The sequence below is a fragment of the Mastomys coucha genome, unplaced genomic scaffold (genome assembly GCF_008632895.1).
Source record: "Mastomys coucha isolate ucsf_1 unplaced genomic scaffold, UCSF_Mcou_1 pScaffold15, whole genome shotgun sequence".
Classification (NCBI taxonomy): Eukaryota; Metazoa; Chordata; class Mammalia; order Rodentia; family Muridae; genus Mastomys; species Mastomys coucha.
In genome coordinates, this window is record NW_022196897.1 from 142,654,366 (window position 1) to 142,671,970 (window position 17,605).

The 17,605-nt window shown below is 50.4% G+C and overlaps 1 protein-coding gene and 1 long non-coding RNA gene across 11 annotated transcripts in view; one reads left to right on the plus strand and one right to left on the minus strand.

Moving 5' to 3' along the window:
• The window catches only part of Dlgap4 (DLG associated protein 4), a 151,490-nt gene extending 134,591 nt beyond the window's left edge, over positions 1-16,899 (plus strand). For 7 of the 8 annotated variants that reach the window (XM_031372505.1, XM_031372509.1, XM_031372508.1 and 4 more), the window contains 6 exons: positions 1,211-1,572; positions 3,745-3,833; positions 4,346-4,758; positions 13,324-13,415; positions 14,289-14,444; positions 15,222-16,899. In XM_031372505.1, coding sequence (XP_031228365.1) covers positions 1,211-1,572; positions 3,745-3,833; positions 4,346-4,758; positions 13,324-13,415; positions 14,289-14,444; positions 15,222-15,440 — 1,331 coding nt within the window. In that variant the 3' untranslated portion in view covers positions 15,441-16,899. Of the gene's footprint in view, positions 1-1,210; positions 1,573-3,744; positions 3,834-4,345; positions 4,759-13,323; positions 13,416-14,288; positions 14,445-15,221 lie in introns of those variants that run through there. The other variant, XM_031372513.1, reaches the window with a different exon arrangement.
• The window catches only part of LOC116091276, a 73,720-nt gene continuing 69,143 nt past the window's right edge, over positions 13,029-17,605 (minus strand). For all 3 annotated transcript variants that reach the window (XR_004118984.1, XR_004118982.1, XR_004118983.1), the window contains exon 5: positions 13,029-13,606. This is a non-coding gene — a long non-coding RNA (uncharacterized LOC116091276). The remainder of the gene's footprint in view (positions 13,607-17,605) is intronic.

Sequence of the window (17,605 nt, forward strand, 5' to 3'; positions counted from 1 at the left end):
CTTTACCCAGTAGGCACAATGACTTGAGAGTCTTTGAAGTCGTCAAGTGGCTCTGTTCATTTCTTCCCACTCCCTAGTAGCACTCCACAGTAGAGGTGTGCCTCCATTTAGCCGCTCAGCTACTTGTTTTCAGTCTTCCTTGTTTTCAGTCTCTGAGTTTGCAAATAGAGTTGCCTGTACATGCATGTTTGTTTCTGTGTGCTACTTGCCTGATTGTTCTTGCTGGGTTCTGTGATAACTGCATGCTTAGTTCTTTAAGAAAATGACAGTTCTTTTGCAAGGTGGTTTGACTGTGTCATTTTCTCATAGCTAGAGGACTGTGTACTGATATTCTCTACTAGCAGATAGAAAACGTTCTGCTGTGTCCCTTGTCCAGCCTCTGTGACACTGGGCCTTGTCTTGTGGACTACCACTGAGTGGGTACCATCTCTCTGATGAGTAGTAGCTCTGCTCCCAGGTGGGAGCTTGCTTGGGTCTCTATAGGAGAGGGCACCCAGACCTAGGTAGGGGCTTGCTTTGCTGGGCCATCATAGGAGAGGGCACTTAGAAAGATAAGACTGAGAAAGGTCCTTTTTCAGGTACAGCACTGCTGGGGGAACTACTGGTTCCAGGCAGTGCAGCCTGGGAAGCAAACACTGGGTGTGCTGATGTAAGTCCAGCTGCACGTGAGCCCAGGGGACTCAGATCTGTGGCAGTACCTGTTTTCCTGAAACTTAGAAACAGAGAGAAGGATTGAGCATGGTGGAGTTGTGGGCAGCAGGCTGGTGTGGGGGGTCTTTGTAGAAGGAGTAAGTGGGTTGAGAATGGCGAAGAGTGTTATTGTGGTGGCCAGATGGAGCAGAATGTCCACACAGAAGAAGTGAGGAGGGAAGGAAGAAAAAAAGGTTAGGAAGCTATAGGACCCAAGGGGTCATAGAGTGACCCTGGGGAAGCCAAGATAAGTTCTTCTCTTGTTACTGCCTCCTTCTGACATTGGTCAGGCTTTGCCACAGCCTTGTAGGGAGCATCTGTTAATAACTCAGCTTCCTCATTAGATTGGGCCTTACAAGGGGTAGATAGGACCCGTGTGCCTGTGTTGGTCATTACTGTGTATGAGTCTTGTTCTCTTGCTTCACAGTCCTCTAGCTGAGGTCAGGCAGGGCCTCAGCCCAGGGGAAGCCTTGAAAGGTTAGAGGCATCACCTTCACTTTGCTCTCTCACCTGTCTGCAGGTTCATCATGCCTAGTGGCATATAAGAAGACCCCTCCACCGGTCCCTCCACGTACCACATCGAAACCATTCATCTCAGTCACCGTCCAGAGCAGTACCGAGTCTGCTCAGGATACCTACCTGGACAGCCAAGACCACAAGAGTGAAGTGACGAGCCAGTCGGGCTTGAGTAACTCATCAGACAGCCTGGACAGCAGTACCCGGCCACCCAGTGTGACACGGGGTGGAATTACCCCAGGCCCTGAAGCTCCGGAGCCACCTCCTAAGCATGCAACTCTGAAGAGTGAACAAGGGACACTAACGAGCTCTGAGTCCCATTCCGAGGCCATCCCCAAAAGGAAACTGTCATCAATAGGAATACAAGTAGGGGTCCCTTTTGCACTGTCTTCTGTCCACTCCGTGCACCGGCCTGCGTGTAATTACATCTAGTGGAGGCCCACTAGGTCTCCCGGGAAGAGATGTCTTTGTCTATTCTGGTGCATCTGCCCAAGTGGCTAAACCAAATTCTCCTGTAGCCACACTCGTGTGTCCAGCTGCCTATGCTGTAGGTTCATAGCTGGACATCCTCCAGTGGGTTGTCCCAGTGAATGTAGTTACACTCAGCCAGCAAGCTCCTGTACACTGTTTGCTGTCTACTGTCTGTCTGTCCACTCCATCCTTTGCCCTGCCAGACAACTCATGGGAGGTGGGGCTGGCTTAACAGTTCTCTAATCCAAGGTCAGCTCGGTACGGAAACCATGGCCCCGCTTGGCAGCGGGAGCATCGTGGAGCATAGACGCTGATGGGCTAGAAGCCTGGGACCAGGGCCCTTGAGCCCTGGGGTTCTCAAGGGGAACTTGACCCAGAGCCCACTCAGGCCTTGGGGACAGGTAGGTCGCTTGAAGCACCAGACCCATGGCTAAGAGTGTGATGTCAAGTCTATGCCTCCCTTCATAGAAAAGGGTCCATACCCCAAGTCTCATGTCCCATCTAGAAGCTAAACCCAGTGCATATTTATATCTGTGGTGCCCAGCTTCTCCTCCACTACCTCCCAACTCCCAGCATTAGGTGTCTGTCTTCTGATAGCTCAGTGAGGCAAACTTGAGATCAGTCTCACAATTTTCAAGAATTGGTCTAAACCCAGAAAGCCCTCTGCTACGAGGCTGGACCTCTAGACTGCAGTAGGAGGCAGTGAGGGAGGCAAGACCAGCTGTAGTGGACGAAGGTGAGGGCAGGGGTGTGGGGAGGTGGAGCACTTCCAAACCAGAGGAAGGGTAGAGGAGAACAGGCCAGTATGGTGCAGGGGGTCGGGCCTGCAGGGGTCTCCATCTCCTCTCCTCAGCAGCAGAGTGATGACAAAACCCTAGAACGAGAAGGAACAGAGCAGGAATCCAGGCAGGGCCTTGTCTGAGATGGCTCCGGTCTCAGGACCAGAGTACAGGAAAGAAGTTGGACAGATTCTCCTCTGGCTCTCCAGCTGGGTTTCTTCATGAGTACCCAGCACTTGCCCCTACAGCTTCTCTAGGTGGGATTCTTATAGACATAGGATCCTAACTGTCTTTGGGATGGATGGCCATCTCCTTTTGGCCAAACCAGATTCTCTTCCCTTCCCAGAAGGCTTGAGAGTCAGTGGGGACCAGCTTTGATTCCTTTACTCAGAACATGACCCTGGGGAGAGGACTCTGGCTTAGTGCCTTCTGAGCATACCTGGCTTCACCTGCTCTGTGCCTCATCACAGCTCCTTGGAGACAGCTGTGCTTCCTAGATTAGCTCTTGCTAGAGGAAGTGTGATTTTATTCCTTTCCCAAACAGAAAGCTTCCCTGTCCCCTGCACTGGAATCCCAGCTCCCGAGGCTGTCATTTCATCTCACCCTGACACCTCAAGCCCCAGATCAGGTGTGAGCTCCCCTTGTGCTGGGGCCATGATGGGTGGGATTTAGCTGGCTGCCTCGTGGTTGGGCCCAGGACATGATTGCTGCCATATTTGCTCCCCTTTACAAAGCAAGTGTGACAGGTCCAGGGGCAGGGTCCCATAGCATTGCTGGCTCTGGGTTCTGGGTCTGAGAACTGCTGTCTGTGGTTGGCACTCACTACAGGTGCCACCATTCCCCTTTCAGGCTGCACTACAAGGGTTAGGGGAATGATCTTTGCCTCCAGACAGCCCTCGGCTTCAACTACACCAGATAACGGCTGTGGCTTTGTGTGTGTTCTCTCCCGTCGTCCTTTTTTCTCTCTGATCGTGTAAAGGAGAGGACTAGAAGGAGCGGTTCCCACCTCTCGGAGGACAACGGACCAAAAGCGATCGATGTGATGGCGCCCTCCTCAGAGTAGGGAAAGCCAGTCATCTCCATCCCCTCCTGCCTCCTCGCGAATGAGCAGTGCCCGGCTTAACCTGGCCCTACTTGGGCCTACGTGCAGTGTCTGCATGCCTCGTGTCCGTCTGTCCACATGTCTGTTTGCGTCGTCCCACTAATGTGAATTTCAGCAGCAAGTGTGGTGTTTGTTTTTATTCTTGTCTTTGTCTCCGTGCCGTTGCTGTCGTTGTCCTTCAATAAGGTTGACTGCATTCAGCCAGTGCCAAAAGAGGAGCCCAGTCCCGCTACCAAATTCCAGTCCATCGGGGTTCAGGTAGAGGACGACTGGCGGTAAGTTGGACAGAGGTGTGGTGGCTGCTACTCCCCTCTCCTCTCCCTCCCTCCGCCCTCACCTCTCCTGCTCTCCCTAACCCACTTCTCCTTGCTGGATTTCTAATAACCAAGCTGGGTGTGGGTGTGGGTGGTGGCTCAGGTGTGGGGGCTGGGCGGGGCAGGTGGGTGGACACATGAGCGCTTGCTCTGAGACCAGTCACCCCAAGGGGAGCAAGGCTGGGCTGGGCTGTAGCCCCTGCTCCCTGATACTGGTGGTCTTCCTGGCCCCACTGCAGTAAACAGACAACCTTATGACCTTGTCCTTGTGTGTGTGTGTGCGCGTGTGGGCATGGGCAGGGTGGGCAAGGGCTGAGCAGAGAATGAGCGGGGGCTGTGGGACCCGCTTCAGGCGCATGGTGAGCAGATGATGCATCCGTTTCTCTGTCTCCCCGTGTGTCCGGGTCAGGTGGCTGCTGGTTTCTGGCCCTCTTGGTGACTCATTCCTTCCTGTCCCCGTCCTCCCCCCACAGAAGCAGCGCCCCCTCTCACAGCATGTCCTCCCGGCGGGACACTGACTCCGATACCCAGGATGCCAATGACTCAAGTTGTAAGTCGTCTGAGAGGAGTCTCCCAGACTGTACCTCACACCCCAACTCCATCAGCATTGACGCTGGCCCCCGACAGGCCCCCAAGATTGCCCAGATCAAGCGCAACCTCTCCTATGGAGACAACAGCGACCCTGCCCTGGAGGCGTCTTCGCTGCCCCCACCCGACCCTTGGCTGGAGACCTCCTCCAGCTCCCCAGCAGAGCCAGCTCAGCCAGGGGCCTGCCGCAGGGATGGCTACTGGTTCCTGAAGCTCCTCCAGGCAGAGACGGAGAGGCTGGAAGGCTGGTGCTGCCAGATGGACAAGGAGACCAAAGAGAACAACCTCTCTGAAGAAGGTGGGTGGCGCAAGGGTGATCCCTAGGTGTGCCTGGAGCCTCTCAGGGAGGATCATAGGCCCTGTTTCTGGGCTAATTTTGTGAGCTTGCCTCTCAGTGTTCATTCTTTCTGCCTGCCTGACCCGACCTCTTCCCAGATGAGCATTATGATAGCAGCTGCCTGTTGTGCAGGCTGTGGGCTTGGTCACACAGGATCCCAGCTCAGTCACCTGTTTTTGATCTTCATCTCTGCCTGCATAAGAACTTTGTGAGGACTGAGTGGTAATTAGTGGAAAGGCCCTGACGAAGGCTGGACACAAAGCTGCCACCCTAATGATATCTTTCCAGCTCTTTAGGGAGTACTTACTGCTCCCCAAGTACAGGCATCTGACGTGTGGTCCCAGCGGGAGAGAACCATAAAAGGCAAGACAGAGTTTCTGCTTTTCTACCTAGTTTCTGTCAGTACTCTGGCTACTTAAGAAAAGAAGCTAAGAAGTTACCTCTGGCCAGGACTGCCTGCACACAGGAGGCCTGGGTTCATCTACTTGTATTACCAAAACAGAAAGGGGATGGGGAAAGGGACAAATGGTGTGCAGGGAGCCTGAGTCACAAACATGTAGCTAGAGGCATGGAAACCTTCTGGCTATCACCCTGTGCTGACCAAGTTCTTCCAGAGCTCAGCTTCTCAGGTGGTTCCTGTCCCACAGAAGGTTCAGGAAGGACAGGCCTCAGAGTGCAGGTAGGATAGACTTGTATCCCAGTGACCCTGATAATGTATTCTGAGGACACCTTTGATGACTCACAGGGTGTTGGAAGAGTCAGTTTTCACTGCCCTCTGAGCCTCTTCCCAGCTTTGATGTCACACCCACCCTAGGGCAGGGAACTCCTGAGGTTTCTACCTAATACATTTAATTATGACGTATTAAAAAATCAAACCAGTGGCAGAGATCAGAAAGGACCAAGTATCTGACAGAAGGCAGCCTCCCAGTGCTCCCTGGCCATGCCAGTGGTCTGTTCTGGACCCTTCTTCAGTACAGTGTAATTGCCTTCTCTTCTCTTCTCCAAAATTAAGTCACTAAGTATTGATTTCTTAGGGTTTCCTATCTTTCCTGGTTCCCTTGTCTTACTTGGGCCTGGCCATGTTCTCTGGGTCTGTTTCCAGCTGCAGGCCTTGTCCTTTCTTCTTCAGACACTGCCGTAGGCCCTTCCCCACCGGACACTTCACCTGCTGGCTGCTTGATCTTCGACTCACTTTTCTCTTTATCCTGGGAGAACCTTCTGGCTACTTAGTATGTCTTTCAGACCTCACAATTTAGGTATAAAGTTGAAACTAATGATTGCATTTACCTATGTTGGTGTGCGAGGGACAATGCAGAGGAAACTGGCTGAGGTCATCACCTCTGACCTAGGGCTCCACTGTGTAATGTGTGCTTCCTTGTGATGAGACGTTCAAAGCCATTCTGCTTCTCTGTCCTTGGATTTTATCCTGGAAAACTTTAGGAGCTTTACTCTGTCTGGTGAAACTTGTTAGCAGTGTGCCTGTAATTCCAGCCAGCACTTGAGGCAGAGGCAGGGGAGTCACAAGTGTCACTAAACAGTGGGCTAGTCTGGACTGCTACATGGGACAGTGTCTCACACAAAGCAAACTACTACAACTCACTTCTCCTTAGGTTTGCTCTGTTTTTTTCTCTTTGAAATCCCTTTCTGGTGAAATCCTTTCACATGAGTTCCTGGGTTGATCTCTCATCTTTTCTTACCTACCCTTAGGGTCTTTTTGTAGCCCAAGCTATCCTTGAACTCATTATGAAGGGAGCCAAGACTCCCTTCATAATGGCCTCAGACTTAAGTTCTCCTCTTTAGCCTACTAAGTCTGGGACTACAGGAAAGCATCATCATAACTTGCCTTTCTTGTGTGTATACTGCATAGTATCTTATTGTGTGTGTGTGTGTGTGTGTGTGTGTGTTTCTTGAAAGGTCTTTCTTCCATTTCTCAACTGCTTTAGTTACTTAAGGTCCTCCACCAAGCCATAACCTGGCTCTAAGCTTTACTGAGATAAAACTCACATGCTGTAAAATTCATCTTTTTGAAGTCACTTGCTAGTGGTCATCGTCCAGCTCTCCGCCCACCAACAAGCTTGACCCTCGTGAGTGTGGACCACACCTCATTCCTTTGTGCTGCTTGATATTCCATGTTCATGGGTGTGCCTGTCTTATTACACAGGCCATCTGTAGACCTGTGCTCTGGTCATTTCTGTCATACCAGTCAGACTCATACCAATCAGGCTATTATAACTACTGCTATAATTCTAGTGTGCTCTGAGCCCATTCTTCGTGTATATACCTAGCAGTGGATTTGCTCAGCTTTTTGAGCATCAGCTAAACTACTCTTCGAGGTCTTCTCGTTTCCCACCTTTCTAAATTATTTAGAGTCCTGCTGTATATTACAGGCTGGAACTTGGGGCCCTCTTCCTTGCTTTGCCTCCCAATACTTTTTTTTAATTTTTATTTATTATATATAAGCACACTGTAGCTGTCTTCAGACACACCAGAAGAGGGCGTCAGATGACATTACAAATGGTTGTGAGCCACCATATGATTGCTGGGAATTGAACTCAGGACCTCTGGAAGAGCAGTCAGTGCTCTTAACCACTGAGCCATCTCTCCAGTGCCACCCCTGCCTCCTGGGAGTTTATTTCAATGGAAAGACATTTTTATTATTTTAACAATACAACATATTAGTGAATACACTACATTGCACTTTCTCCAAAGGCCAAGAGATGTAAGGTGACATCTCCTGGTTTCTGAGAAGCCAGAAGAGAGCATCAGTGAGACGTCTTACAGCACTGCCCTGGTGTGGGCCTGGCTCTTCTAGGAAGGAGTCCTGTTCTTCTCTTCTGCTCTTCAGCATGGGTCACATGTCTGCTTGCAGAGAATCTGACCATGGTACAGGCTTTGTGTGCTCACATGACATGTCCACCAGGTGCTGACACACTGTGCTCCTGGCAGAGTGAGTGCTGCTCTGCAGTTATGGCCATCAGGGAGAGACGATAAGCTAGCATTGTGGCAGACACTGGAGACACATGTTTCAGGATCTGTGTCCCCATTTCCTGCTGCTGTCATCTTCGTTTGTCATGAGTCTTTTCAGTGTGCCCCTTCATGGCCTTTAGGGTTCCTTTTCTATTTCTCATTAGGGGTAGAGGTTCTCCTGGAGTGTCCAGGAGCTCTACTTGTCTATTCTTATTTAAAAGTGACACCTTGGTGGTGAGAGCAAGAGCTCTTGTGACCTGGCGGCAGCGGCAGCAGCGGCAGCAGCAGCATTTAATTCCATCAAGAAATGTAAAGAGAAGGAAAGTGGGCTGGGGTGGTGGACAGCTCAGTAGTAGAGCAGTTGCTCAGCATGAATGAACCTTGACCTCAGCACCCCTAACATGCACCAGACATGAAAAGGGGGAACCTACCTTTTTAAGTTTGAACAAGCACACTGCATGAGTGAAAATAACAGATCAATAAAAACAACAAAAGTCACCAGGCAGTGGTGGCGGATGCCTTTAATCCCAGCACTTGGGAGGCAGAAGCAGGCAGATTTCTGAGTTCAAGGACAGCCAGGGCTACACAGAGAAACCCTGTCTCAAAAAAAAAAGTCTCAGTGATGTAACAGGTGTGTGGGTGATATCAAAGATGAAGAAATATTACGAATGCCAAAGTCCTTCTGTAATAACATGATGAAATCTATTCTGAATAACATTGCTATTAATATTTGTATCCAAGATTTTGCTTGAATATTTATTTTTCAGTTCTTTTTTCATATATCACTAACTTCTTTTCCTGTTTAGCCTTTTTTTCTTAATTTTATTGTGGCAAAATGTATAACATAAAACTCGCTTGTGTGTATGTATGTGTGTGTGGTGTGCTGCAGGCGGACACACACACCCTGTGTACACACACTGAGGTCAGAGGTTGTGCTGGATGCTTCTTCCCTCCATTACATCATGCAAGGGAGGGGACATGTGCCAAAAGACAACCTCCCACCTCACGGGTCCTGGGGACTGAACTTGGTCATCACGGGTCATCAGCCAAGGAAGCAAAGCAGCTCCACCTGACCCATCTCGCTAGCTCACTAATTCCATTTTGAGACAGGATCTGATAGTGGCCCAGGCTGGTGTCACATTCCTGTCCTGAGTGTTGGGATTAAAGATAAGCACCACCACACCAGGCTCCGTCTGCCCATTTTTAGAGTGACGCTTAGTTGTCTGTCTTAGGATTTCCATTGCTGTGGTAAAACTCCATAACCAAAGGCAGCTTGAGGAGGAGACAGGGTTTATTTCAGCATGCAGTGCTCAGGCCACTCCACTCCATCTCTGAGAAAGTCAGAGCAGGAACTCAAGGCAGAGACTCAGAAGCACAGACCACTGAGGGATGTGCTTACTGGTGTGTACAGCCTGCTCTCTTACATACGCAGGGCCATTTGCCCAGGTGTGGCACCACCCACATCAATCATTAAATCAAGAAAATGCACCACAGGCATTTTAATCTTGATGAAGTCCAATTTATGTATTGTTTGTGCTTACCCATTTTATAAACTGGATGGATGTTAATTTGATAAAAAAAAAATTAACATTGGGATGAAAATGACCCCAGCAGTAAGAAGATGACCAAGAGCTCAGTGAGCCAGACTCTGCCATGAGGTTTGAACACCTCTAACAGTAGTTGCTATTTATTCTGTGTGGATAGATGTTTTGCCTATATTTATGCACCCATACCATCTGTGTTCCCAGTACTTGTTCAGGTCAGAAAGAGGCTGTTGGATCCCCTGGAACAAAAGTTACAGACAGATGTGAGCTACCATGTAGGTGCTGGGAACCGATCCAGGTCCTCTGCAAGAGCAGCCACTATGCTTAAATGCTGAGCTTTCTCTCCAGTCCCAGGTTTGATTTCCAGCACATATCTGTAACTCCAGTTCCAAAGGGTCTGATGCCTGTTCTGATTTCTACAGGCTCCTGATCATACATGGTACACAGATACACTCAGGCACACATGCATATATTTTAAAATTATATTACACTTACAAAAGGAATCAGTTGGACTGACATGCAGTTGTCAGGGCTGAACGTGGCACATCCCTGTGATCCCATCACCTAGGAGGCTGAGGCAGAAGGATCTGGAGTGAGCTCAATGCCAGCTTGGGCCATGGAATGAGACATTGTCTCAAAATAAAAGATAGTTGTCAAAAATATTAAACTTATTTTTTTTTTAAGATTTATTTATTTATTATATGTAAGTACACTGTTACTGTCTTCAGACACAGCAGAAGACAGCATCGGATGCCCATTACAGATGCCATGGTTGTGAGCCACCATGTGTTTGCTGGGAATTGAACTCAGGACCTCTGGAAGAGCAGTCAGTGCTCTTAACTGCTGAGCCATCTCTCCAGCCCAATATTAAACTTATATTTGCATTTATTTGTTTAATGCAGGAACAAGCTCCGTCAATCATTACATGATTACTATCAATTTGAAGTCATGATAGCCATAAAGTTTCAGAGTGGTGTGAAGTCTCTCTGTGGTCCTGTGACAGTGCAGCTAACATGAGTCCTTGAAGAGCTTTTTAGTGAAGGGGTAGCAGCAGGGGAGGGTCAGAGCCAGAGTAGTCTGATTGGAGAGAGAGGCAACAGTAATGGGAGACCACCAGCTCAAACAACTGTGTTGAGGAACAGAGGGAAGGGAACTAGGCGGAGGGCATCACAGGCGTGTGCATGTTGCTCTGAACACCCTGTCAGAGAAGGCGAGTCATGCAGGAGTTTGAGATTCTTGCCCTGATCAGTTTGAGTCTAGACTTAAGATGTTTCCTGCCGTAGCAGTAAGTGCTGTTAGAGTTTGTACTGTTGCTTTTATGTATTTCTACTGTATATATGACAGGCATCCCTAAGGAATATGCATGTCACTTCATTTGGCATGATTGTGACATTTATATTAGAAGCATAGTGTGTGCGGTTTTGTCTCGATTGCTTTATGACATGGGATTTTACTGTGTCACTAAGGCTAGCCTCGAACCCAGCCTCCTAAATGCGGTTCACCACACTCTTCACTTGGATTTGCTGTTTACATTTTAAGGTCTGTGTGGGCACATGTGTGTCATGGGTGAGTTTGTAAGCCAGAGGGTAATTTGTCAGAGTTGGTGCTGGGGATGAAACGCAGGTCGTCAGGCTTGGGGAGCAGATGTCTCTACCTACCAAGCATCTCACTGGTCTTGAGGAAGGTAGTGATACACACCTGTAATCCCAGGTTTGTAGAGGCTGAGGTAGGAGGAGCTGAAGAGCAGCCTGGGCCACATATAAAAGCCATTGTTCTTTAGCCTCAGCAGTGCCGTGTTAACACTTAGAGTTCGTTCATTTCATTGATCTGAACTACTTGGCTGGGTGTACCTTTGTCTGTACCACTGGTAAGCAGGGTTTTTTTCTCCTAGTTTTCTGCTCTGTTTATAACATGACAGAACGGGGGCATCTGATAGTTGAACCCAGGGTCTTGTGCTAGTTACGTGCACAGCACCACTGGGCTGTATTTGCGACCCTGAGATATTAGACACTACAAAATTCACACCTTGATACACAATTCATGGAGGCTTAGCTTACTTATTCACAATATTGCCATCACTGTATAGTATTCAATATTCTAATCATCCCCAAAAGAATCCTCAGTCTCCCAAGCAAGCATCCCAGCTGTGGCCTGCCGAGACACTGTAGTTAAGAGCACTGACTGTTCTACCGCTGGACCTGGGGTCAGTTCCTAGCACCCTCATGGTGGCTTGTTTTGTTGTGGGTTTGTTTGCTTTGAGACAGGATCTCATGTAACCAAGGATGTCCTTGAACTCATGATCTTTCAGCTCCCAAGTGCTAGGATTTCTGGTACTACTACCCTACCCAGTCACTGTACAATGGGTTTTCTTCCTGCCTGTGTGCTAGACAAGATCTACCACTGACTGCATTCCCAGACCCCTTGACTTCAGTTTTCTGGTAAATGTTTGTGTCTGGGCACACAACTCCTATGTTGGTTCTTCTCCATGCTCCTTGGTAAAGTACATTATTCCTTGATGAGCTCTTGTAAGGTCTTTGTGGAAGTAAAGCCAAGATATATCCCAAGTCAGTGAGAAGGGGTGGGGGTGCTTGGAGATCGTTGCAGGATAGCATTGGCGGCCATGTCAGCATGTAACACAGTTGACAGTCCCCACACCATTCACCCGGCACTCAGTCCATGGTCCTTTCTTATCTGAAATAAAAGGCACCTAGAACAATTTGTTCCAGTTTGGAGAACTCAACCTTGCCACCTTCATTTGAGATCTACACCTGTCACTGCCTAGTGGCCTTACATCAAGCCACAAGGTTTTGGCCTTGTTTTATTGAGTGTCTTATACAATGCCCAGGCTGGTCTCACTGTTGCCCTTGGAACTCACTATTTAGCCGAGGCTGGTCTTATAGGTGTGAGCCACCACACAACTGGCTTCAAGATTGATTGTCATCAATTTTTACTTCCTGATTTTGTGTTGCTTCTCACTGATTTCTGCTGTGACTTTCAGACAAGTCTGTGTTAGCCCTGGACCAGGGCTTCATGGTTACAAGATGTGTTTGGAAACTTCCCTATTTGGTTCTGTTTACATTGTATTAAAGATTTCCATGTTAAGAAAGCTTCCTGTTCTTGGCAATGTGAGTCCCCCAGCAAGGCTCTCGAAGTGAGTCCTAGCTGGTCAACCTCCCAAGAAGCATGGAAAGTCAGGATGCGTGCGTGCTCTCTGCTCCGTGAAGACGGAGAACCCCTATCCCCCCCCGCCCCCCGCACCTTCTAGCTCTCCATTCCAAGGTGCCAAGAGAGTACCTTCTATCTCTTGCTTCCTAAAACGTATTTTAAATGTTTTTATTAGTATTTGTGTGTGTGATGGGGGAGGACATGGAGGTCAGAGGACACTTGGTGGAATCTGCTCTCCTTGTCTTTACACAGGTTCCAGAGATGGAACTCATTAGGCATCTATGTGACAAGTGTTTACTCACTGGGCAGTCTGAACAGCCTCTCTCTGTTTCTTCTTGAATCTATGATAATTTACATTTCTTTCCTGCTTCTAACTTACTGCCATAACACTTCCTTAGAAGTTGGGATAAGGTTCCTGCTACAGCTGATAAACCAACCAGCTGTCTCTGCCTCCAATGCTGGAATTAATGGTGTGAGCCACCATGCCCCACTTCTGACCTTTTAGAAGACAAGGTCTCATATAGCCCAGGATGGCCTCAAAGTCTTAACCCCCTGCCTCTACCTCCTGAGTGCTTGGATGACCAGCACTGCCCTTCTTCTGTTTGTCTTCCTTAATAATGGATTAATATGCAAATAAACTCACTAACTTGTGTGTGTATGTGTCACACTCACAGAGACATGTATACCTGACCTCCAATTCCCCTTCCACCCCAGCACAGTCCACATGCTAGTAACAAATACACACACACACACACACACACACACACACACATGATCGCAGGTCCATGCTGGCTGGCATCTGTCCAGCACCACCATGTGTGCTAAGCCACTTCCTCTGCCTTTCTCTCAGTCTTAGGAAAAGTTCTCAGTGCTGTGGGCAGCGCCCAGCTCCTGATGTCCCAGAAATTCCAGCAGTTCCGTGGCCTCTGTGAGCAGAACTTGGTGAGTGACTCTTCCTCCTCTACAGGCCATGCAGTCAGTCCTTGGCTGCCCACCTGAGTTCAGGGAGCCCCTTGTAGCTTCTGACCTCCACACAGAGGAGGTGCTGCCCCCTCGTGGCCCTGTAAAGATGGTGGCATCACACACCATTCTCCATACAGGAAGGGCTACAGCAGTCCTCCAGAACATTGAACCTGGTATAAAATATATGAGAATTATGTCAGTTTGTCCTGGCTTACTCATACATGTAGTCCGCTCTATATCCAAGAGGCTCCTACAGTAAGATCTAAGGAAACATCACTACTGTGCCAGGTGGCTGTCTTCATCCCTTGCCTGTTCTAAAGTCTACCTGCCCCTGGGCCAGATGCAGAGTCCTGGACAGAATGTCCTGTGAGAAGAGTCCTCTCCAACAGATGGGAAGCATGAGTTCCCAAGGGTGAGCACAGTGGAAAGGGAGTCTCCAGGGCCTGTGTGAGGGAAACGGCAGAGTCTGGGATCACAGCTGGCCTATGTGAGGGAAATGGCAGAGTCTATGGTCCCAGCTGGCCTGGGCGTGGCTTGCCTTCTCCCTACCTCACCAGGACACACTGGTTAAGAATGAGTCTCTTCCCTACACAGGAGGACCAAGGATTCCTTGCCATAGTCCAGTGATAGCAGTCCTAGAGATGGCCAGTCACATGCATTTGCAGGGCCTCCTCATGATAAAAACTGGATCCCTGCCAGAGGCACTGGCATGACCAGAGCCGGTTTCACTCACAAATCCCGGCCACAGAACAAGGAAGCAGGGCCCTGCCAGAGCCAGAGGCCCAAGAGTATGGTGAGGGAGATAGGCCGGCTCCTGCCTTGCTGCCCCACTGACCCCCATCTGCCCCACAGAACCCTGATGCCAACCCCCGTCCGACAGCCCAGGACCTGGCAGGGTTCTGGGACCTGCTGCAGCTGTCCATTGAGGACATCAGCATGAAGTTCGATGAGCTCTACCACCTCAAGGCCAACAGCTGGCAGCTGGTGGAGACCCCCGAGAAGAGGAAGGTGAGCATGGAGCAGTGCGGAGGGGAAGTCCAGGGACAAATTCCTGGTCGGCAGTAACGCTGCCCACATCGGTCAGTGCTGCTTGGCTCCTTCTCCATGTGCCGTCTTTGAGCTGGGGCTCACGTCCATCACCTTGCGGGATCCATGCCTGGCACCTGTCCAGCATGCTGCTCGCTGTGTAGTGGAGGCTGTCCCTAAAGCATGACATCGTGCTCTGCATGTCTAGTGAAAGGGTCACATGTGCTAGTGTAAGATGCAGAGTGGCCCTTCTTCTGGGGCCTTGCTGTCAGGGGCACTGGGGTCTGGCCCCAGTTCCGCCTCCTTGTGGCACCTGTGCTTCTGTGAGGCTCAGGTGGCTCCTATAGAGCCCAGGAGCCTGTCATGTTGGACTGTGGCCCTGGTGAGTTCCCATGCGAGGACAGCATGTGAAGTGCAGGATAGAAGCCATCAGTTGAAGTCACTGCTCTGGCTGGGAGACGCGGGCAAGGTGTCTGTCTCAGGTTCCTAGTGGCTGAAGGCAAGGGTGGGGACAAGTGGGGTTGTCTGTTGTCTTCTAGAACGTTCAGAGCCTAAGCTTGCTTTTTGCTCCTAAATCCTTTGCTACTCCCACTCTCATTGCTTCTGTGGCTTTCAGATTCTAGTGTGTGTTGCTTGTGCTAGTCTGGCGTGGAGACTGGGGTGGGGCAGTGCCAGCTGCCTGCGTAAGGAAGGGGCAGTGCCGCACAAAACGTGGCACCTTTAGTTTATTTTTGTTCCCTCCTCACTGTCTCAATAAAGGAAGAGAAGAAACCACCCCCTCCAGTCCCGAAGAAGCCAGCCAAATCCAAGGCGGCAGTGAGCCGCGACAAGGCCTCAGACGCGGGGGACAAGCAGCGTCAGGAGGCCAGAAAGAGACTCCTGGCCGCCAAGCGAGCAGCATCTGTGCGGCAGAACTCGGCCACAGAGAGTGCGGACAGCATCGAGATTTATGTCCCTGAGGCCCAGACCCGGCTCTAGGGCCATGGAGGAGAAAGCACTCAATTTTAAATCATTAAAAACTCAATGCAAATGGAACAGCGTTTCTCACCCTTTAGTATGGTTATTATCTCTAGAGACCCTGAGCCAACTTTCCAATTGACACATACAAGGGCTCAAATGTGGCTTCTCTGGGTCGCTCCGAGCTTTAGGTTATGAAGACTTGATTCAAAAAAAAAAAAAAAAAATTAAAAACCACAATCTAGAATCTTTTCCCCTTGGGCTGCCATGGTGGACCAGTCAACAACTCGGGCAGCCATGGCCTGGCCTCCAGATTGCGGTCTTTTTACTTGCTCTGTCTGCTGAGAACTAGCTTGTTTACAAGATGACGACAGTCCAAGGCAACCTTGGGCCCCAGCCATGTCCCTCCCTTCCCTACAGCCCACAGCTTTTCTGTTTCCCTGCAGAACTCACAGGGGTCACCATTGTGGCTTTCTGGTTCACACCCTTTGGGGCTGAGGGCCCAGAGGACAGAGAGAAGGACAGCATTCTGCCCTCCCACCCTCCCCACTAAGTGCTCACACACAGCTGGCCCGCCCTCCCTCCGCTGCCATCCGCCAGCCTAGGCAGTGTTAGGCTGGACTGGCCTCTGAGCAGATAGGAAAGTGCTGGTCCTTGGGGCACGTGGGGAAACCACGGTCACCATGCTCCAGCCTCTTCAACAAAAGACAATGTAGGACTCCCAAGTGGCTTCCAGGAGGTTGGCTGTCCTTGGCCGCACCTTCGTCCAGTTCCCCCAGGGGCAGGTGGCGGTGTCTGTACGTATGTGTACATATGCACATAGACCTTAGAGTGTATATTTAATTAACGCCCATCTGCTCACCCAAAGCCCACCAGCGCCGCCGCCACCGGCTCTCGGGGTCCCTGCAGGAGGCGGGTGTGTGAATAGCATATATTTTTACATGTACTATATCTAGGTGTGTGTACAAGTGTGTGTAAAAATATACCTTGTGTGTAAGCAGTCCCGTTTTTGGTTGTTCCCCCCTAACCCGTCAGCCCAGCCTCTTGAGTTTTTTATTCTGTTGTGATTTTCATCCCAATCACCCCCTCCTGTCCCCCACTCCCACCCCCAAGGTGTTCTGAGCCCTGAGCTACAAAGGCCTGGGCCCACAGAGCAGGACCGGGAGGGCAGGGCTGGGTCAGGCCGCCTGGAGGGGGCTGGACCCAGCAGACAACTTGGCGTATCAGGGGCTGTTCTATACTGTGCATATAATTCGAGGGCATTGGGGACATCCTCTTGTTTGGCGCATGCTGCAGGGGTCCCCTGGGTGAAGCAAAGGCCTGCTCTGGGGGCCTGTTCCAGCTTGGCCGCCCCCTCTGTGACCTTGGGCAAGTCACTTGACCTCTGTGTGCCTCAACTTCCTCCTCTGTAAAATGGGGACAGTCCCTGCCCCTCCCTACCTCACAGGCATGTTGTGAGAATAAATGAGGTAACGTGTAACAAGGCCTCATGGCATTATTGCACTGTGGTGGGCTGGACTGGGTAAGGAAGATGGCAGTAGACGATCCCAGGAAACCCAGCTAGACCCCCTCCCAGAAGGCAGCACTTGGGAGACAAGCTGTCTGGAGAGCACCGTGGTCTGTGTGTGAGCCTAGGCAGTAAATCAAGGAAACATCTAGGTGGCATTCAGTCCCCCAGGCAGCAGCAGCATACCTCCTTCCTAGGGACCACCACAGGAGGAAGGCAGATCATTCAAAGGCCTGGCCTCTGTGCATGGTGGGGCCCCATGACCTCCAGCAACTGCCCCTCAACAGCCTAGGGATCCATTAGGGAATGTGCTCTGCTGTGCCAGGAGAGAGCTGCATGGGCTGCCCCAGAGCTCACCAGGAAGCCAGTGTGGTATGGATTGGTCTCACTCTGACAGGGCAGGATGTCTGTGGAAGGAAGGGAAGAGCGAGCGGCATGGAATGTCCAACCCAGGTGGAAGAGGCCAGCTACTGAATAACCAGATTTCCCTTGGCTCAACCCAGCCAGGACACCTGTGACCCCGGGCCCAGTGACACAGATTCATCCCCAGCTTTTCAGTTTGGTCCCAGCTGGACGCCTTATGAAATCCTGTAAATAGACCCCTGTGCTTGGATCCCGGCATGCCCTTGTCAGGGTGGCTGAGCAGCAGCAGCCATCCTGGGTCTGTGCGACAGTACTG